At 39.0% G+C, this 22,145-nt stretch overlaps 2 protein-coding genes, 3 long non-coding RNA genes and 1 other non-coding gene across 13 annotated transcripts; 3 read left to right on the top strand and 3 right to left on the bottom strand.

Moving 5' to 3' along the window:
• The first annotated feature begins 127 nt into the window (after positions 1 to 127).
• LOC122521435 lies at positions 128 to 9,740 on the top strand. 3 transcript variants are annotated; one of them, XR_006304758.1, is made up of 4 exons: positions 128 to 654; positions 891 to 1,110; positions 3,133 to 5,129; positions 9,629 to 9,740. It is a non-coding gene; the product is annotated as an uncharacterized LOC122521435 (long non-coding RNA). The 3 variants fall into 3 exon arrangements; XR_006304760.1 differs by lacking the exon at positions 9,629 to 9,740 and having other exon boundaries at positions 134 to 654; positions 891 to 1,118; positions 3,133 to 3,691; XR_006304759.1 differs by lacking the exons at positions 3,133 to 5,129; positions 9,629 to 9,740 and adding an exon at positions 1,222 to 1,404 and having other exon boundaries at positions 137 to 654.
• Positions 9,741 to 9,758: 18 nt separating this feature from the next.
• LOC122521436 lies at positions 9,759 to 16,140 on the top strand. Of its 4 annotated transcripts, none has more exons than XR_006304763.1 (4): positions 9,759 to 9,985; positions 12,831 to 13,109; positions 14,015 to 14,218; positions 16,034 to 16,140. It is a non-coding gene; the product is annotated as an uncharacterized LOC122521436 (long non-coding RNA). The 4 variants fall into 4 exon arrangements; XR_006304764.1 differs by lacking the exon at positions 9,759 to 9,985 and adding an exon at positions 12,629 to 12,706; XR_006304761.1 differs by lacking the exon at positions 9,759 to 9,985 and having other exon boundaries at positions 12,709 to 13,109.
• On the bottom strand, positions 11,882 to 13,063 carry LOC122521438. Its single transcript, XR_006304765.1, has 2 exons — positions 12,977 to 13,063; positions 11,882 to 12,716 (listed from the first exon to the last, which is right to left on the bottom strand). It is a non-coding gene; the product is annotated as an uncharacterized LOC122521438 (long non-coding RNA).
• LOC122521434 (MICOS complex subunit MIC27) lies at positions 15,811 to 17,880 on the bottom strand. Of its 2 annotated transcripts, none has more exons than XM_043642175.1 (7): positions 17,730 to 17,880; positions 17,306 to 17,478; positions 17,028 to 17,164; positions 16,603 to 16,836; positions 16,175 to 16,356; positions 15,959 to 16,055; positions 15,811 to 15,886 (listed from the first exon to the last, which is right to left on the bottom strand). In XM_043642175.1, the coding sequence occupies exons 2-6, from the start codon at positions 17,458 to 17,460 to the stop codon at positions 16,008 to 16,010; spliced, it is 756 nt and encodes a 251-aa protein (XP_043498110.1). In that variant the 5' UTR covers positions 17,461 to 17,478; positions 17,730 to 17,880; the 3' UTR covers positions 15,811 to 15,886; positions 15,959 to 16,007. The 2 variants fall into 2 exon arrangements, with proteins under 2 accessions (XP_043498110.1, XP_043498109.1); XM_043642174.1 differs by having other exon boundaries at positions 17,743 to 17,869.
• Positions 16,349 to 21,961, top strand: LOC122521432 (asparagine synthetase [glutamine-hydrolyzing]). 2 transcript variants are annotated; one of them, XM_043642170.1, is made up of 10 exons: positions 16,349 to 16,365; positions 19,077 to 19,231; positions 19,321 to 19,446; positions 19,526 to 19,762; positions 19,854 to 20,028; positions 20,117 to 20,346; positions 20,433 to 20,560; positions 20,714 to 21,003; positions 21,111 to 21,345; positions 21,442 to 21,961. In XM_043642170.1, exons 2-10 carry the CDS (start codon positions 19,106 to 19,108, stop codon positions 21,614 to 21,616), a joined length of 1,722 nt encoding a protein of 573 aa, XP_043498105.1. In that variant the 5' UTR covers positions 16,349 to 16,365; positions 19,077 to 19,105; the 3' UTR covers positions 21,617 to 21,961. The 2 variants fall into 2 exon arrangements, with proteins under 2 accessions (XP_043498105.1, XP_043498103.1); XM_043642168.1 differs by lacking the exon at positions 16,349 to 16,365 and adding an exon at positions 18,076 to 18,789.
• A 61-nt stretch (positions 21,962 to 22,022) lies between these two features.
• On the bottom strand, positions 22,023 to 22,095 carry Trnar-ccu. The gene has a single exon. It is a non-coding gene; the product is annotated as a tRNA-Arg (tRNA).
• Between the last annotated feature and the right edge of the window lie 50 nt (positions 22,096 to 22,145).

The following is a 22,145-nucleotide window of genomic DNA, read 5'->3' as shown; positions in this document are numbered from 1 at the left end:
ACGGCCTCCTCCTAGTCTTCGTCGTCGTCGCTTATCCGAAAAATATGATGCAAGGGAGAATCTACCGGGAGATGGCAGCACCATCTACGAGGATATTTACGCTCGCATATATTTCATCTCGCATTAAATGACCCTCTTTGTCGGATAGAATTGCATCTTGCCGATGCGACGATATCGTCTTACTGGTTTCGCATATTTCATCTTTTACTAGTTGCTTAGAATTTTGAAAAGTACCGCGTCCATCTACCTGCCGTCCAAAGTCAAACTCGATGTAATTCCCGCGGCACTCATTGGAGAAGGAGCTTCACCAATGAGGCGCCGATGTTAAGCGTCTTCTTTCGCGAAGAGAAATAATCGAAGTGCAGCTACGATAAACGGGTAGGGAACTCCGACGAAAGATTGTGGAAGGGGATTCGCCGACTTCCTCGTAGCTTCCTCGTAATCGTTATCGCGATTGTCGGCACCGAGTTAACCCAAACCGATCGTTGACACTCTCGAGGAGAATGAAACCGTTGCGCGGACAAACCGCTTTTCGAAGTGTCCGAAGACCGAAGTTATCTATCGCGCGACGTCGCTCGTATTTGCTCGTATTGTAGGTCGCTCTTTGATTGACCGCCCGCGCCAAGTGCCGAGTCTAGTTTGATATGTATGTAGGTATGCAAATGTTCATTACGTTACGAACTTTTCCAAGACTATTATTATTTTGCGGGAGTACTCTCTTTAAATCAAATTCCTTCGGCTTCGAATTATATTTTTATCTTTATATTACTTTCGATATCTAAACCATCGCTCATCGTCGCCCTACTCCTACGAGTTACGTAATCTCTACTTTCTTTCTCTTCCTATTTACCCTCGAATATATTTTATTCGACATTCTTTCTTCTCGATAGATCGTTCCAACCCCAACGCAAATCTGACAAAGTTCACAAACTCCTTGGGTGCGTTCGAAACATATATTACAAAAGTAAAAAGTAAGTAACATAAGAACGATTGTTTGGTGAAAAAAAAAACACGCCAAACACCGTGACCAGCACCATCAGTCACAAGCACCATAGGAATCGGTGGTACTCATAAGCCGGGCGGGCGGGCAGGCAGGGCAGGATATAACAGGTAAACAGGTTTGTGGGCGTCCTAAGAGAAGCTACCTGTACCGCTTCTTCGGAGCCCTTCCGATCATCGCGCGTCTCTTCCCCCTAACTTCGGTCTTTCCTTTTGATACAGGAACCCTCACTTCTACGGAAGGAAGGGTCTCCGAAAAAGATGAGAAAAAAGGTCATGTGACGGTAGAAGGGAGAGAAGGAGCAGGAAAGGGAAACGGACCGAGTCTACCGCCTATGAATACACGTTCACCTGCGCGAGCGTGAACGCGCGTAACATGATACCAAAAGGATCGTCTCGTAGAAATGCCAAAAGAATTTAGTTACAAGAGCTTGCGTTGTCCAGGGACTCTTCGGGGGACGCCTTCGAACCTTCGAACCTTTTCTCTATAGGCGCGCTTCTACGAGCGCGTTTACCCCCTACCCCCAAACACGATTTAGATGTTTTCACGGCGTACGCGCATCGCTTTTTTTCTTATCGTTCTCGGCTTTGACGTTTTATAAAGCAATCGTCGGGCTTGCCATTAGTTAAGAAATCAAATCTTTTTTACAAACAATCGAATAATTACTATGAATCGTCGAAAGATTAATCAATTGTAAAAACGGTTGTTATTATTTTGTCGAGTTTTTTTTTTTCTATTAAACATTCGGTTATACAATATATTCCAAATGTGCATATACGTGTATATACTTGGCTATAGAATTGTTGGACGTGTAAAGGTATGCGTGAACGCTTGGTCGTGGAAGTGGCGCGCGCATATGTATCTGTATAGAAATGTACATTTTAAAGAGTAGGTAGTTCGCTTTCAATTCGCTTTTGAGATAGCGCGGAAGAGCGAAGAAGCTTCTCATCTTCTTTCTTCTTTTTCTCCTCTTCTTCTTTTTCTTTTTCTTTTTCTTCTTCTTCTTCTCGGAGCTGCTTTTGAAAAGCTAGCAAAAGGACCACCCTCCTTTCTTTGACTGATCGCACGTAAATTTTGAAAGAATCCACGGGTCCATTGTAGATAATCGGTCGTGCGAGAAAAGAAATTTTCCTTCGCCTAACCGATCTTAAAATTTCCCATATACCTGCGTTTTGATTAATATCACGCCTGTACGAGACATTTTTTAACTTGTAAATATATATTTTTGGTCGTAAATATTACATTCCTTTGGATTGTTGTAAACTAGTAGAAAAGTGGTAGCTACGGATAGAAATACTTTGGCGAGGTATCACTCTAAACGTAATTAAAAATGATCGATCGAAATCCCGGAGACACGTATCTTATTATTTTATTGCTCGATGGCACTTTGTAATCGACGCATATCGCATTTACGATAGAGCATCGAACGCTGTAAGCGGAATGGTTTAGTAATCCGGCAGCGGCGCTTGCGCAATCCAGGAATTTCTCATGCGAGGCGAAGGAAGGAAATTGCGTTGCCCAATTAGAAATCGCGGGAGACCGCAAAAGGAGGAAAGGAACGAGATAAAGAAAAAGAAAAGAAGAGAAAAGTTAGGGAAGAGAGAGGAAAGGATAACCGTAAGAAAGAAGAAAGAGAGTAGGTATATACGAGTGGAACCTCGGTTTCCTTCCGTCGTAAGAAAAATAAATACCAAATGCTAAAAAATACTACTCGAGTTAAAAATCAAATAAAAATATCGTCCCGAAGACCATCACTCGTTAATAAAACGAACGAAGACCGAATTACTCGCGATCCGATGGAGAAAGGAATAATAAATTAGTTTGGATGTCGCATCGAAATGTCATCGTATCTCTTTCCACGTTATTCCCACCAAAAGCGGTCAACTTATCGATCGGCCACAAAGTTATTTTAGTAGTCACGAATTCATTGTGTCTGGGCTTTTTTTCATCGCGAGGATTCGCGAGGATAGCACCACATCTGAACTCAGAGCCCAGGCATTCTATGGCAAGGAGCGATGACGAGGCCTTTGCAGGAATCCGGTCTCTTCTTTCCCCCTCCTCCTTTTGCTTTTCTCGAACGATTACGACACTGCTCCTCTCACCTCCGCCTAATCCGAAATGCCGTGTTGCAGAAGCACTGGAATGAAGGAGGACGAGCGCTCGAAGAAGAAAGAAAAGGGTAGGAGGGCAATCGACGGTGCGGCAGGGTTTGCTGTTGTGTTTGCCCAACAGCTCCACTCGTCATCCCGGATGTGCAACATCTTTACATGCTATTCTTCGAGTCTTCTTTAGCTATATCTTAACTATAGATAGACCTGTGTCGTATTCATACGACACAGAAATCATATAGTAACATATTACAATATAAATATTCGACCAATTGACTTTTCAATTAGACGATTATTTAACGAATAATAGAATCGTTCGGTTATTCGACTGAGAATCCGACCGAACGAGTATTCGTTGGTTCGTTTGGAGAAAGTGTCTCTTGTACGATGCCTTAAGGCGCATTTCACATGCGCTTTAAGAGCTCCGGCAAAGCGAGTTCCGACTCGCGAGCCGTGTGTTAACGCACGCTCGGCTTATGTAATCGGTTACGGTAATAGCGTAGTTATAGCAATCCGGGAGCAACCAACGGGTAACACAATTCCTTGTTAATACGCTAACGAATACACTAGCTCCTACATTGTACATTGCTATCGCCAATTTTCATTCGAGATTCCTCTTTCGAGCATAACAACTAACAGGTACGACTGTTTAAGGTGGCCGAGCATTTTTATCCATTCTTCGACTTATTATCATTTATTATCTACGAACCACGACGAGCCGAAATTGCGATCATTTTCTTTTTTTTTTTTCGTTCCCCAATGCAATATGAGTTAATTGTAAATTGAATAATGCGTTAACGTTCGAACGTGGTGGTAAACTCTGACGATCGAACGAACGATAAGGAAGAAACTCTTGAAGTGAGCGGCAGACGCTTACAGCAATGGCGACTTCATGATTTGACCCGTCGAGCCGACGAACCGGTTATCAATGCTCGGAAGCGTGTCGTTCGGCTCGATTACGATACGTCCTCGATGTAGGTGAGTACAGGAGCGTATCGTGGCGCACCTACCCTACGCGTATTATTGAAATCTTCGAGAGTACATTAGCATTACTCTCTACCAAAAAGTCTTTTTTAAGGAAAGACCAACCCTGAAAACGGATCGCTTCGACCTACGCGAAGCAAATTTTTGGCATTAATTTGAAAAACGCGTAGGTAGGTAGGTAGGAATTGCATAAGTCTAGGTACTACGTACGCGAGCACTCGCAAAGGCAAAGAGAATCGGATAGGAAGACGAACGAGCGGAACTGAGGTCCGTGGAGCTTCCTTTCCTTTCGACATGCCTGGCTGCCTTCTCATCCTCTCCCACAGATTACAACCAACTTTTCTCTCTCTCTCTCTGTCTTGCGCGCGCGCGAGCGATCGTCCAGCAGTACCTTCACTTGCTTGCACGAGCAGTACACGCTCGTGTACAGGTTCTAATACGCGTTCACCTTCTTACTCTCCCTCTCTTGCTTACCGATGTGTAAGCACTACCACGTTAACAACGAGCAACGAGCCGCTGCTAATACTACTAAGAACAACAGTAATGGTCGTAAGACTATTCGAATCGGAGCAGGTCTGAAAAAGAAGGAACTACGTTGGACGCACCTACTTCCGGGATGCGTCTTACCTCGGCGCACCTTCGCCAACGAGCGATGATACGTACTTAACGATCTACATCTCATGTTTTAATACAATCGCCCATTATCGAAATCTTATTTTCTCACGGATTAGACAAATGTTAACCGAACCTTATTAAGAGAACGCAATCGTTCCTCCGTTTTAGTCTCTTAACGAGAATTTTGACTTGACAAATCATTTTCGAAGGAATGATTTTTCGAGTAAAACGTTAGCGCGCTTATAATGGAGGAAGCCATTACTTCATTCCGCATCCTTAGGTTCCTATCGAACCGCTCTACCGACTCGACCGACGATCGAACCACTTTACTTTCTATCTAACGTTCGAACTTTAGCAAAAGAAGAGGATTAAACGCAGGATACGTCGGTGGAAAGATTCTACTTCGATTGCTCATGACAAAGGTATTCATAAATTCCTCCTATAACGAACAAATCAGAGTATATCGAATGTCTTTGCGACCTCGAGAAAATGCTCGTAGCACGATAACCGCTAACGCCGACGACGAGTTGGAGTAACATTAAAATCATTGTGACCTTATCTCCAAGCCTGCGTACTTTCACCTACTCGAAGCACGGCTCTATGTTCAAATATATGTACAATAGTTTTAGCGCGCTATCCATACGATCCTTCAAATTGATGCATAGATATATATATATATATTGTAATGATAATTAACAAGTTGAATCGCGCGAAAAGGTCCTTTCTCTCATGCGAAAAGAACAAGAAGAAGAAGAAGCAAAAATTAGTGTTACCTGAAATTACGTAATCGCTTTCTAGCGAAATTACTAACGGAATCTTTTTGCGCGATCAGTCGTCCCTTTTAATGAAAACCCTTCGAGTTTTACGAAGGAGCATGAAATTTTAGCAAAAAATTCCAGGCGATCTGCAAATGTATGAAATTCCATCCGTTCACCGATTTTCTCTTGTCACGACAACATAAGGTGCGCATAAGGTGAAGGTATCGATTGCGCAACATCTATATTATGCAACGAAGGCGGCTTCCTGCTGTTATCCAATCGTCCGGAGCACAGGAACTCGATATAGTTGCACACAGTCGCTATTTTCATAACTTTTCTTTTTCTTAGCTTCATCAAAGTGTTCGGATAAATGAAATTATCCGCGTAATAACAAAACAGGTTTTTCGTCTATCTAGATATATCTATAGTTCGGGAACAAGGATTTTGCGCGTACGTACAATCGGAGAATTTACTTTGCTAGTGCCAAATAGTTTGAATCTAAACGATTACTAACTAGATCCCTCTTATTCGCATTTCTACGTACCTATCTATTCTTCCAACGATCAATCGGAAGGTTTCGTCGTATACTCGTGCAGAAGAATGTAACGAACTTTTATAGGAAGCCGTAACGCGCATCTGACATTTGGAACCGTTGCGAAAGCGACTGTGGGAAGTTCTACGCGAAGCTGATATTTACGCGCGAAGAAAGTAAAGGCACCAGCCATGATGTTTCGAGTTCGATCGATTCTCGCTTGCCGTAAACAAGCTAAATACGATTCTTTATCAGTTTGCTATTTCGATATGAAACTTAATCGAGAGATCTCTCGTCGTCGTACTTTAATTGAGATTACTTGACAAAAAATAAAGGGAGATTGGAAATAACTCGTGTGTGAAACCCATAGAACGCTCGCGACGATCGTCCGTCCATATTAATGCTCGAAAGCGTCGCTGATGCGATCCTGGTATTCGTAGCAAGCAGAGATAGACGATAAATCATGTATTTAACACCCTGCTCTCTCTCTCTCTCTCTCTCTCTCTTTCTCTCTCTCTTACCTAGCCTTGAGTCTACGTCGCGCGAGCATATATCGTATTTAAGGATAGTAATCCGAACGAACGCATATCATAGACGGTTGATTTTCTTTTGCTTTTACTACGAGACAAGGTAAATGTTTGAAAACTAAGGCATTCTCGTTATCGCGAGCTATGTACTAGCGAGGAACCTACTAGGATGTATGGATGTTGCTTTCATTAGGTTCTCAACTATCGAGAATTGAGAAAAATATTTAATCAGCATTATTATCGAGATATATATATATATACATATACTTTTGAAATAGAAAGAAATTGAACTGTTTTCTGCAACAACGTATAGTTATGCAGATGGTAAAATGGTAATTGCGAGAGAGAAGAAATCGTGATGTTCGTTCGCGTTGAGAAACGCTCAGTTGGATGGCAACTCGGTGGTGGATGCTATCCACTTGCACGTTCTCCAGACAGAAAAGAGAAGTAGGAGAAATTCTGGCGCGGAGCGTTACTTCCTGTTCAGTCGTCGCAGAAACTCCCGAGGGTTGGCTGGCTGGGCTGGCTGGGAGGCATTTCATTTCCTTGGCGACTTCCGGCAAACGCGACGCTTCCGCCGTATCGGGACCGGGGCCGCCGTCGGCGTCGTGGTAGTCGTCGTCGTCGTCGTCGTCATCGTGGTAGTCAGCGTCGTCGTCGTGGTAGTCGTAGTCGGCGTCGGCGTCGGCGTCGTGTTCCTGCCCCACCCTTGTTCCGGTTCCCGTTTCATCCGCTTCCAACCCAACCACCCTTCTAGGCAACCAATCAAACGACCGACCGACCAACCAACCGACCAACCAGTCAGCCACCTACCCAGACGGCGAAGCAACCAACCAATCAGCCAACCGTCCGACCGACCGACCGACCGACCGACCGACCGATCGACCGACCGACCACCCTCTACGCCACCTACCCTTCCCTGCTGCTTCTCTCACCCCTATCCTTTCCGCGCTTTCCTCTATCTGCCGCCCTTCCGCTTTTCCCTCTTCCCCGTTCCTCTCCTTCCGCTCCGTTCCTATCCACGTTGATGGTGCACAGAGCACTTCCGCCCACCCACCATTCCTTTCTCTGACATTTTCCTTTAACTTCCGTTCGTTCCTCTCCTTCGATCGTGCCTTTGCTTTTCTTTTCCAACCTTTTCCACTATCTAGACAATTAATAGATGTTCTATTTTTAGAGAAAATACACATTAGTGTTTCTTTCCACGCTACTCTCATTAATTTTTCATCGCATTTCATTCAGATTTTCGCGCAGATCCTTGTATTTTTTCGCCTACAATTTATTTCCTTCGAATCCTCTTTTATCGATTGCGAAAGACCTTCGGAGAATAAATTCGTGTATAGGTATATCTAAAGAAGCTCTAGAAAAATCCTTGAGAATACGTTCGACTAAAATTCATCTTCGATTCCATAGTTGAAATCGTCGAAAAAGAGGTTCCTTGGTATGCCGTTGATTGTTCGAAAATCTACTTAAACGCAACAATCGAGAATACACCTCTCCTTCTCTTTTGGTATAAAAGCCTATGGTCTTTCGAGTTGGTATTTCGTGTAACGGGAGGAATTGGTATGCTCCTTCGTGTCACGAGATTACGTATTCTCGATGAGAAACCGAGCGGTTCGTGTACTTACCCCGGATGTACGTGTGCCAGCAACTTGGAGAAGTGTGCTTTACGCACCTGTCGCGGGTTTCGATGTATCTTTTACACTGCGGTGCCAACGAACTCTACCGATCCATTCGAAATACATTCCACACAAACATCGTCGACATTTTTTATTATCAACTAATACCATTTATCATTACTTTAGCTTATCTATCGATCTTGACTTTGTACAAATAACGAACAACTCTGCTCTCTCTCTCTCTCTCTCTCGCAACTCGAATATACGGAAAAAACTATTCGACTCTGAGATCTGTGAGCGCACACCACGCACACTACTGCGTAACTGTAAAGCGGTTGTTCGTGGCGCTGAGATGAAGATTATCGACAGAAGCGAGCAAAGAAGAAGACTACTGCACGTGTGTAATGTAAAACGTAATAACCTTTCACACGACCTCGGGATTTGGATTTTCTCAAGGTTCAGTCGGGTGTTCCGTCCTGCGTTCCGTCCTGCGTTCCGTCGTGTCAGGGAACGCAACGCGCTATGCAGCCTATGGCTTCGCACTTGTATGCGTAAGATTTTGTTCGTCGTCTCTCCTACATTTTTGTCTAATATATTTCTGCTTTATTTCGGCTGACGCGACGCGATGATATGCGGACATTTTTCAACGAGATCGATAACGATCGAGAGCGGGGGAGGGGAAGCGCATAGAAAAAAAGGGGAAGAGAAATGAAAGAAGAGAAAAAAGATCGAGCAGGAGTTATATGACACCCCCTCCCTTCGGCCGAAGCGAGAGTTTTACTATCATCCGTACATATGGGGATGGTAGTGCGGCAGATTCTAAACCACTCGGGACGTACCATCTGTGCACGTTCTGTCGCACACCCTACCGTTATTTCATCAAAAGCGACAAGATTTTAAAGGTAAAAGTGAATCTCGGAGATGTATCGGTTTTTTATTTCTTATCCCCTTATCTCGATCGAAGCAAGTTCGATCGGAGAATGCGGAGAAAATGAAAATATCGAGGTACGTAGGTTCGCTACGGAGCGCGCAAAGTGATCTCACTCGAGACAATTGGTGCTGGCCCCATCAAGCTTCATCAGGGTGATTAGCGAACGACATACCCCGTGGGTCGCTCCTTTAGATTAGCCAGTGCCCTCGACTCGCGGATCTTCCCCACCCTTTATCTCTTTCCTACGTCCTACGTCCTACGTCACCGCGTCGCCTTCTTTGTTCCTCTTCTTCTCTTCGCGATCATTCCGAGCGTTCGAGTCCACAAATGAACGTGACACATCGGTCAATGACACGCGTGTGCACATGCGGGTAAAGTAGCCCGGCCACGCTCGAGAGGCTTCTTCCTCCTCTGATGTCTCCTCTCCTCCTTCTTATCGTCATTATTATTATAACCATTGCTACTATAATATAATCGGTAGTATCATGCACGATGCGTTCTTAGTCCCTTAGTCTCTTCAAATTTTAATCATTCGACGAACGTTCTTTTTGCAGATTCTCCATCTCCGCGTATACCTGCGTATATCTATCATCTATACCGATGACGAATCCAATACTGGACACGCAAGCATGCACCTATAGATATAGTTTGAAAGTAGTAGAGGATCCCTCGCCTCGTACTCACCCCTTGAGCTCGTTTCTCTACAACTCCCCTTCTTACGTCCGCCCGAAATTTGGCCACACCTCGAGAATACTCTTCCGAGTATTAGTCATTCCTAGAGCAGCTGGGTTACGTCCCCGGAGTTGTTGCTGCTGCTGCTGCTGGTGGTTCTTCCCTTCTCCATTTTCAAGGCTGAATCAATCTCGGTTTATCCTGGAGACGGGTTGAGATTTGATCGGTGTTTCCAAGTAGTAAGTGCTTATCGGTAGTTTCTCCTGATTTTTCCAAGATGGTTGATCCACGCGTATGCTTATCGTACAATAATTCACAATATATAAAAACGTAGCGCGATTCGTTTGCTTTACTTTTTATCCTTGCGCTTTCCTAATCGATAGAGCGTGCAATGCGTATCTAGCTGCTCTTGTGAAAATGGGAATACAGCGAAGGGAGCGAAGGCCGCTGATTTAGGAGAGGGCTGAATTTGTTTGTCGAACCGGGCTTCTCTGCTAATGCCCTAGTTAGTACTTTGGTTTCTTTTGTGCCACCCTCCGGCTACCACGTCCCCCAAATCCGTGGATTTGAACCCTCGCAGGAGCGGGAAATGCACCCTTCCGCTATTCTACTACGGCTAGAACGTTGTAGAATGCAATTTTCATTTTGCACGCAGTTCAAACGCATCGCCGACCTTATACGTTTTTGCTCGTCTCTCTATCTCTGATAAATCTATTTTACATCTATCTATTATAAAATGACGATAGGCCAAAGTATTCGAGTATAAGAAAGCTTAGGAATTTCTTCAGTTTCTTCCTACATACGTAAGTGAATTGTTTAGTTTTTTGATCTGTCGAATTGGAATACGTAGACCTTGTATCATACTCGTCAACGAATATAAGGGAAGCCCTTCTCGCCGATGTTTCGTATTTTGAAAGCAAGCCACTCTAAATGATGAGATTTTCGATGGCATCCGTCGCGCGGAGGAAGGGTCGCGTTTGTTGAAAGAAACCGGAGCGCATTAAAGTATTGCTGGAGCGCTTTCGCTTTTGGCTTTGCTTTTGCTTTTGCTTTTGCTTTTGCCTTTATAGCCGCCTGGAACAATGACGAATCCCCGACGTCATTGTGGTTGCCCCTGGAAAGGGAAAAATATAAAAGAAAGCGCGGCGAATGTGGGAAAAAAGAAAATGGAAAACAACAAGAAAAAGAGAGCAAGGTGTGCGCATCAGGCAACAGTCACTCGCTCCTGATTACACGGACCATTGTGCAATAACAACAAAATCGCTAGAAGAGAGGATGAGTGTAAAAAAATGCATATGACTGGGGTAAGACCTAAGGGTAAGACAGGCTACAACGGTATAGCGCGCAAGTGACATTTTTCCAATTAATGAAACATAAAACGAGATATGACTTTTCCATAACGACCATCACCGAACCAATCTTCGATAAGCATACATCTTTTCTATCATTTCTCCAACCGACTCGCTAAATTGTTATTGATGCAACAGTAACAATAGGAATACGAGTAAAACCTTCTTATGGAATCGATTTAAGATCGTATTTTAGAACATTATTTGCTTGCGTTTGTGTCCCTTTTTGCGTTTGTATGCTTAACTATTTAGATATTTCAAAATTTTCCAGCAAAAATTCTCATTTTGTCTTTCTCTCAGAGTAATGCTGCTAATTACCTTTGTCTTTTCGTACACGTTTAACTGGAATGAAATGCTCGTGAAGCTACATTAATGAATCTTACCAATACTGTATACTAAAAAGAAAGAGATTCTAGTTTTTACGTATACCACGTAAGCTACTGCGCTACAACGAATGCACGTGCATCGGATTAAAGACTCGTCGTTGATTCTTCGCTAACCTGTCGCGCGGAGAAACCGGAAACGAGTTGAATTCTTACGTGGAAACGCCTCGATCCCGCAGGCCAAGCAGGTAGGACTGGTAAAACGGGTGGGGCTTCCGCTTTGAGATCGTCGATCAGGATTGATACATCGATCATTCCTCATACGTATAAAAGAACCGTACAAGTAGTCGAACAGTCCTTATCACGAGTAATCTCATTAATCGCCGTAAAGAGCTTTGTATTTTTTCCAAACATGACGACGCTTCTACGATCCTGATATGAAATAATTAATATACAACAGATATCCGTAAATCCTGAGCAATGGTAACAGCGTTGACTTGCGTTTTATTATTTGATTTCATTAACGACAATATAAATGCGTTCCTTCGGCAAAGATTTCGCTACTTTTGTAGCCTTTTGCTCATGATACGTAGATACGACGCGCGAGATCACTGAAGAACTTTAACATAAACCACAGCACAGGAGGATGAGGCAATGTTACCAAGTATCGACGTTTCGGTGTAACGATATCTTCTTTGAAGGTTTTACGTGTCTACGACCTTCTAAGGGTGCGGTTGCGATCGCGATTCGAACGTTATATAGCATTCGAAGAATGATCAATGAATTTTAGTCTTCGACAAAAGAAATCGAATACAAGTGTATATCGCTAAACGACGACTATGAAACTTCATTTAGATAGAACAAAAAATAGATTATACTTGGACGAATGCGTTGAATTTGGATTGAGAATTGATATTTATAAGCGAACAACGCGAGTCCTAAGAACTATTTCCCACGATTCATGATACGCGTCAAAATATTCATCATCGAGTAGGGATAACGGTGCTGAGATACTTTTCGTTCGAACAGCGACTTTAAATCCCGAAGCAAGGTAGTATCGGTATTTCTTGCGGTTCTTTGTCCCGCAGGCCGTATACCAACCTCACCTCACCTGTGCCAGGCCAGTTCGTCCAAGTAACTCGATCACGCGTGGCATACCGTGTGTGTGTGCTGGTGGGGTATTCCTCCCTCCTCCAACTATGGTAACATCCTTCGACGAAGCGTCTCCATCTTCGCACTCGCTTCATCTATTCTCGCAGTGCAAAGTTATCGCTTTGCTTCCATTTCTGTTTGTATTCCTGTTAAGTTGAACTATTACTAGTTGAGATTATTACTCGTCTAAATAACAAATAACTAATGATGGAGAATAGGGGTGTTAATGCTCCTACGTATGTATCTTGGTTCGATTATAGAGAAGAAAAGGCGATAAAAGGAAATAGCTAAGAAGGCGAGGTGAGGCGAGGCGGGGCGAGGCGAGGCAAGGAGGGAGAAATGGCTGCACAGCAGGTCGGTCATAGACTGCTTTTTCTAAAGAGTATGAGAAGCTGGAATAACCGACCCGATGAACCGAGGTTCCGGAGGACAGAACGGTACACGATGCCTTCCTCCTCTTTCTCCTCCAACCTTCACCGAGAGGCCACCGAAGATGAGGGCCAGCAGGACCTCGGAGTTCCCACTCTTGAAATTCCTAAGTACGCTTCTGATGGACACACGCTTTTATACGTATACGGTACTCGCGTCGTTTGTTACTTTGCCAAGGCACGCGTATGCTTTTAGAAAAATACTTAGCGTCGTTGCACTCTTCTTCTTCTTCTTCTTCTTTTTCTTCTACCCCATATAATTCTATTTCCTACTATTAAACATTATTTTCTTCCAAACATTTATCATCGTTTGCGCATCCTTTAGGCGACTATTACGCATCTATTACGCGTCGTTTACGCCTCGTTTACGTATTGAATATTTCAAACGAACGCGCTTGTTTCGAGTCATCCTGGAGGCAGCGCTCTACGTTGTAAGTTAAATCTCTAATTGAAATCATTTCAACTTGCTTCGCAATCTAGACGCGTTGAGAAAGTTTTGACTCTCGAGCGCACCAACCCAGACGAAAAGTACTTGCTTGCGATAAGCAAAAAGTGTCTATCTTTTGCAACGATTGTTTATTCCACATTTCCAATTCTTATGGTATTCTTGCCATGAGAGCACTTTAATAGACGATTAAAGGTTAACGACAATTCCGAGAACACTCGACAAGTTTCATCTCGATGTTCTAAAATGACCCCAATGCTGCCTTAATTTAGACAATTTGTCGCGTGGTCCTATCTTGACGATTGCTATTATATACGCTTCTTCATCCACCTTCACAGACGTATCCTCACGCTCTTTATCCTACTTTTGATCCTTATCTCTTGCAAACCTATTACGATTTTCGTGCTTTTGCTAATTATATCGGTAAAAGGAAAACTCTCTTTCCCTGAAACGATTCATCCGAGAAATCTCTTCGATTTTCAATTTTGAAAATTCACGCCAACGACGCGAAAAGATGAAACGCGTAACGCGCGAGTGTTCTCCTCCTCTATTTCCGTTGACGCTTACGTAGCTCGCAATCAGCCATAAAGACCCTCTCGAGTTCCTCCAAGACGAAGCAATTCCCCGAGATGAAGCAGGAGAGAAACGATGAAACGAATGGAAGAGGGCACTCCGTTATCGTTCACCTCTCATAACGGTTTCTTCGACGGAGGGCGCGATCCCACATCGCTTCGTGTCGTCGCTCGGTAAGAATGGTCCGCCGTTTATATCTAACGTAAGTATCTACGTGTATGTTCCTATATGACCGTTTATATTGTATCTAACCGATACGTATTCAACATATTTATTACATTAGCAAATAATCTAATGGTTGCCCTAACGCAACCCAAACGAGACAAAAAGTATCTACAGTTTATCTCTACGATATCAAATATTTCAAATATTGAGAGAGAGAGAGAGAGAGAGAATAGAGTTACAAAGTGTAAAGGAATACGAATGTATCATTTCGTAGTTCGTAATAACACCTTTGTTTCCGGTAATGGAACAAAACGCCAACTCCTTAAATGCTTTTATACCCTCGATGTAACGGCTCCTCGTGACTTCTTTGGCTTCCGGTACAAGCGAGGGTCACCGAAGACCCGGAAGTTCGTTCGACTCAGCGCATTAACTTTCCTCGGAGCCCCTCAGTATTATATACCTTTCAAGCCATTGGATACTTTGCGAATTGTAGCACGCGGAAGAATAAGTGGAAAGGCAATCTATGACACTACAATCATTTCATCTTTTATTTTTCCTTACAATCGCCATTCTAAGATCAGCAAGAGAACAACGTTGCTTTATAATAATTACTGGAATATTTAATATGCAATATATTCTAGGCTTTAACATATATATCTATACTTCGATGTACATAGTTAATCGATGCAAAATACCGCTGCGACATACGTTACGATTCGGTTCGCGAAATAAGCGAGGAAATATTTATTGTCTCTCTTTTTCTAATAATTAAATAAATCTAATTCATATCTTATATATATACTCTCTTTGTTCATTTTAATTGAATAATATTTACATTGATCTATTAATGAAATAGCTGAAAATATATCAAGTTTCGTGACTCTAAAATCTACGTACGTGTATTAAGCTTAGAATTCAAACTACCTGTAGTATGTGTTACACTTCACCTACGTACATTTATATAACGAGACCAATCCAAGAGATATACACGTGAATGTAACATTCAGCTAGGCGAATATGAAGCGCCACATGTTGGAAAGATGTGGGAAGATCCTACGACAGTATTGCATTACCACATTTACCCTAACAATTGGCCCTAACGCGCTCGACGCCGAGTCAATTAAGAGGACTCTTTCTCTCTCTCATTCTCTCTCATTCTCTCTTTACCAGTAGGAATCAATGGACGTAGAAAGAAAATAAAAAGATATAAGTACTTTCATTAAGCTACTATGACAGATTTGTAATAAGGTATAACACGTTCTCAATGTACTTATTAAATTTCAATATTATACATTTTTTCGTATATATGTACGATCCAACTTGAAAATGTTGTGTGGAAAAATATATTAAGAAATTATCAAATTATATAAAAATTACATACGTATTTATATAAATATAATAGATTGCTACTTACTTTATACAAATTCTACTACTATTACTAAATATATTGATTCTCGCAAAACTAATATGATTAATTAATCAAAAGGCAAATGTGTGTGCAACGTCAAATCGACCTCCGTGTATATATTTCTTTATCAACCATGCGGTGTCATTCATATTATAATATAAAAATTTCTAAACTTGTTACAAGAGTGAGCAAAAGAGAAAGAGAGAGAGAGAGATTTAAAAAACTTTTGCAATAACATTTATTTTTCTTGTAAACATCTTGACACTCTATTAGTATTACCTAAATTTTTGTTCACACCTATAAAAATTAGTATATACATATATCATTAATATATAAATAACAATAAAATGTTTCTCTAATATTTATTACCATATATTTTGACGGACAACTACGATTTAAATAATCCGGTGATGTCTTTTCAATCGACTTTTTTATTGTTTTCAGAGTTCGTTGGAGATTTTGTCACCTGCAACGCAACGACATTCGATTACATAGAAAACAGTTTTATACACGTAGCACGCATGATCGGGATTAAACAAACTTATCATTTATTTTTCACGAGAAGTTCATTCATCTACGATATACCTCTTTCTTATCGGTTGTAAATTCCCATATTTTTTCGCTTAAAGAACCAGCCATGCTGGAAATACTCTGACCCATATTAGCGCCCAATTCAACGAATTCCGAAAAAGTATTAGGTATTTTAAACGTCGACATATCTGGCAGTTTAATATCTGGCAATGCTCGCTCGCCATCTCCTGGCTTCACTGAAATATGTAAGTAATATAATCTTCAAATCTAAAACAACGACGAACAATTCGTAATAGGGAAAATCCTCTCTCTTATGTAGGCAAAATATCTTTTATAAATAACTTTGAACAAGTAGAAACAACATGCTATTTAGAGAAAATAGATTTAACATTCTAATAAATATAATGATAAGAAAAATGTTTTATCGACAGGTAGAATAAATAATGATATTAACTTAACGATCAAAAAATCTTTCTACTCACCACCGTAAATAAAGTTATAACTAACATTAGCATAATGTTTGGCATATTCAAAACTTTCCTGAGCTTTTTTAGGATAACAAATGGCTCCAACGGTAAGAGCACCCGTACTGGAATAGACAAATTTTTTGATAATACCTCCTCTAAGTCCAAATATTAAACCTGTCAGTCCACCGATTCCAATAGCACCAAATCGTGGCATAGTATTATCTTCTTCTTGAAGATACTCTATCATAACTAAAACAAGATCGAACAAGCAAAGGAAATATTACATTTACTATTTGGCATTTGAAGATATTGTTTATGCGTATGATTAGCAAAACGCTATAATATTAACTATCAATTAACTAACATTTATCGTTTGATTTTATTTTATTTTAGAAGTAGGGAAAAAGGAATATTTTGAATAAACTAATATATTTCCTTACATTGACTATGCTCCAGTCCAGTATTTATCTTAGATGAAACGGTATCCGATATGGTATGCCATTGCAACATAACGCCTTGCAGAGATTTTCTAATCGTTCCAAATTGTTGTTCCAAGACAGATGGATAAACATTTGAACTGCAAGTAATGTCTCTAACAATCTAAGTTTCTACTATGACATACGTGTATAAATGATTACAATGTGCTATATACACGCATCTAAAAACGCATAAAAGTACTACTCTTCCAAAACTAGGAAACGTATTACCGATGGTTTACCATGGAATATCTTTGGAGTAAACATCTTCTAATGGATAAATAGGAAGTTCGGATGGACGAATCATATTTTCTTTCTTATGATTGGAAGATTCTAGATTATCTTGAAGAGATTGAGATCTAATTACTGGCACTGCAGCGCAAAGTCCACATGGCATTAAAAACTTTTTCACCAACTGTATAAACATAAATGGATAATATTTAAATTATATGAGACAGAACAAAATAAGGCGAAAGCATTGAATGAAATAAGAAATATATATACTACTTGTTTTCTCATTAAATAATAATAAGAAATAAGTCAATACATACAGAGGTAATACAATGATATATTAATTACAGAAAATTCAATGAAAAGATTAATATTAAAAAAATGTAAGAATATTTCTAAAGAAAATTAGAAGAAACTAAAGTTATTACCATTTACCTAACGCATTTACCTTTAATCTGTTCATTATAAATGAGTGTTTTTTTGTGCATACGTACAATCACTCCTATTTGGACTGCGATAAAATAATTAAAGCAACTCGTAATGAATATTATTACATTGATTATAAAATATATAGAAAGATAATATTGGTCTTTAACTGAACTTAGAATGACGTAAACTCTGACGATTTACCACCAAATCACAATGCGGATGCATTACGCATACGTAATCCCGTTCATTTGGTAAAGAAGGAAACTAATATACCGATCGAGAAATTTTTCAAAAACTGACTTACCGACAGATTTAAATTTCTTGAGGAGGGAACAAATAAATACTAAATATTTTCTTAAGAATAATTCTATATATATTAAAAACCGTATACGCATACTTTTATACTGACTCTTCCAAATTCGGTGATAATACCGGGTTGATAAATATCGCAACGATGAAGCGGTTCCCGACACGTTATATCCTTTCCAAAAATATTTCCTATTGTGTAATCTAAAAATTTGTGTACAAAATCATTCATTTCCCATTGAATGATACGAAAACACTTGATATTATCTCAATTTAAATAGCCACAAAATCCGAGTTGATATTTAAGTATTTGAACTTAAGCATACACAAAATAATACTTTTAGAAAGGAAAACGTTGCTACGGTAACAGTCTTTTATAACTTTACAACTGTATACGATGCTACTTCGCAGCTAATACCTCTCATCGTTTTCTAATCATTTTTTCTAAATGAATTTGAGTCAGTAGTCAAAGAGTGGATACATATATATAATATGTTGTTGATTGTACGTGGTTCGTTCTTATTCAAACTGAGCATGAAACCTCCGAAAGTATGCATTATCAAAGAGCGATTTTCTTCCCGTAATATCAAATATCAGACGGCTTTGAACAAATTTAAAACATGGTTCAAGGTCGCGTAAACTCTACTCGATTTGCTAATAATGATCATGTAACGTGTAACCTATGAGTAGTTTACTCGTGAACGCATGTGTTCCACGTGTTAAGGGAATTTAACATTATTTTTTTATAAATCATTGCAAGGTAATTACAAGAAATTGTATAGAAATAAATAAATATTTTTTCATCATTTTTCATATATTCTTATGCAAAATATATGCATAATTTTTAATGTCAATAAAGACACGTAAAGTAGAAATATTAAATAATTTAATTGCATCATTTCATATTTGCATAACAGTGGAATTTTATTCATAAATATAATTGTCATTTATAAATAAGTTATTAAAATATGTCAAATAAGATAATAATTTTAATTGTCAAATATATTATAAAAGAATATAATAATCGTCAAATAATAATATCTACAGAGAAAGAAGTTTAAGGGAAAGTAGATAAAATGTGTGGAATTTGGGCATTATTTGGTTTAGACGCGAAGCCTATAACTTGTATCTGTGAAAATTTTGAAAAAATATCTCATCGTGGTCCAGAAGCATTTCGGCTTGAATTTGATAATAGAGTTAAGGTATATATGACAATTCTTTTCAAATAATACAATCAAAAATAATATTTTATTAGATTTATATTTAAAATGTTAAAAAAATTATTTTGTAGAATGGATATCTTGCGTTTCATAGATTAGCGATTGTTGATTGTCTTAATGGGATGCAGCCGATGAGGCTTAACAAATACCCATATTTATTTTTACTTTGCAATGGCGAGATCTACAACTGTAATAAGGTAAAACCTACAAACAATGTAAATTATATTACATGCTATTATATTATGCTATAAACTTCATTTTTTTTTAATCTCACAGCTAAGAGAGCAGTACAATTTTCAATATACAACCAAGTGCGACGTAGAAGTAATTTTGCACTTATATGCCCAAGGTGGATCGGATAATGTAGCACGATCTCTAGATGGTGTATTTGCATTTTGCTTACTGGATATCGAAAAGAAAAAAATCATTCTAGGAAGAGATCCGTATGGAGTTAGACCCTTATTCAAATTATATTCAAATGCTGGACATTTGGGAATATCTTCTGAGAGCAAAGTAACATTAAAGCTACCTTTTTCCAATATGTATCTTAATAGATAGTATATTGATATATATTTTATAATACACAATATGTATATGTATGCAGGGGCTCATTAATATATCCAAACATATACAAGACGAGTACACGTTGCAACCATTTGTACCTGGTAATTACGAGGAATATGAACTTTTAAATGACGGTCGAACGAGACTTTTGCAAACCATCAACTACCACAAGCCCGGAGACAAACCTAATTTTCTAGCTTATACGCCTTGGAATAGTATGTTGGACACCAAAATATTAAGTTAAATGGTTTCTCATATTTATCTAATGTTCATAATAATCCGATATAAAATACAATTTTGTAGCGTTAAATAATAGCGACGTACACGAGAACATCAGAAAGTTATTTTCCGCTGCTGTAGAAAAACGCTTGTTGGCAGATAGGCGAATAGGTTGTTTGTTATCTGGTGGATTAGATTCCAGCTTAGTTGCAGCTACGCTTGTACAGCATGCACAAAAACATAAGTTGCCATACAAAATACAAAGTTTTGCAATAGGCATGGGAGATAGTCCAGATATTATTGCAGCAAGACAGGTAACTACTACTGCTCATGCCTTTTTCCTATTGCTATTCTATCATATATATTTTTTTACATGTTTTTATATGTTTTTATATACTAGGTCGCAGACTATATAGGAACCGAACATCATGAAATTATTTTCTCTCCCGAAGATGTAGCTGAGATTTTGGATAAAGTTATTTATCATTTAGAAACATTTGACATTACAACAATACGAGCTTCTATCGGGTAAAATATTCCATATATTTCATATATTTTTCATTGAAAATAGCTCAATTATTGAAAAATAGTTTAAAGAAAGGAATAAAAGAAAAGTGCATTGAATTAAAAATAATACCGAATGAATGATTAATAATTATAAATATTATTTGTCTATTTTAGGATGTATATTATATCAAGATACATTTCCCAAAATACAGAAACAACAGTTATATTTAGCGGAGAAGGTGCAGATGAATTAGCACAAGGATATATTTATTTCAGGGATGCTCCTACAGCTATGGATGCGCACAACGAATCAATTAGATTATTAAAGGACATTTATCTTTATGATGGTTTAAGAGCTGATAGGACAACTAGTGCATTCAGTCTAGAACTTAGAGTTCCATTTCTTGATATACAGTTTACAAATTACTATTTATCACTTGATGCTGCCATTAGACAACCGCAAAGTAATTAACGTCATCATTGTTTAAATTACTTTAACACGTAGATTATGTATTCTGCTTTTCGGAATGAAGATTTTCATATTTTTTAATTTCAATTCTTCTTAATACAGATGGAATAGAAAAATATTTATTAAGATCTGCATTTGATGGCACTGACATACTACCGTCCAAAATACTTTGGCGACATAAAGAAGCCTTCAGCGATGGCGTTACTTCCATTAAAAAATCTCTTTTTCAAATCGTTCAAGATATCGTGGAAGATAAAGTACAAGATGAAGATTTAGCAAAGGCACACGTTAAATATCCCCATTGTACACCAAAGACTAAAGAAGCCTTGTATTATAGGTAGGCGATTCAATCTTTTTCAAATATTTAAATAATAAATTGAAGTATTATCATCATCGAAAATCAAACCAAATGAATGTTTCTCATTTTTAACAGAAATGTATTTGAATCATATTACGGTGGTCAAGCTGAAGTTTTTACTCCTTACTTTTGGATGCCACGTTGGGTAAAAGACATCGCGGATCCGTCTGCACGATTTATTAAACATTATTCTGCAGATGTAGATAGTGATAACGGTCATCAAGAAGCTATCTCTGAGATTGAGAAATGAAGGTGGAATTATATAAAAAGATTTTCATATGATACATATGTAGGAAATGTGTAATCTCATTTTCTCATGCTTAATAACATAATATAATTGTTAATTTGTGCGAAATAAATTTTGAAACATTCTTCCTTTTCTACTCCGACCTTATAAAAGAATTATGTACTTTTATATAATATCGGATATCAAAATACTTGCTAGTATATTTGATCATACTTTGTAATCACGAAGTGCAATTTTTTTAAAATCGTATATTATTTTTAAAAATTATTTAAGAGGGACAACGAACTCGTTAATTATTATGTACAGTGATAGTTCTCATTTAATTACAGCTATAGTCCGAGATTAAAATACATGTCTATTTTTAACTTATTAATAATACTAAAAGAAAGAATGAAAAAAAAAATGTTATTACCCCTGGTGGGACTCGAACCCACAATCCCCGGTTTAGGAGACCGATGCCTTATCCATTAGGCCACAGGGGCTTACGACTCCAAGATAATTATTAATATAAATTATAGTAAAAATACAATTC

The sequence above is a fragment of the Polistes fuscatus genome, unplaced genomic scaffold (genome assembly GCF_010416935.1).
Source record: "Polistes fuscatus isolate 324 unplaced genomic scaffold, CU_Pfus_HIC Scaffold4, whole genome shotgun sequence".
NCBI lineage: Eukaryota > Metazoa > Arthropoda > Insecta > Hymenoptera > Vespidae > Polistes > Polistes fuscatus.
This window is presented reverse-complemented; position numbering and strand designations above follow the sequence as displayed.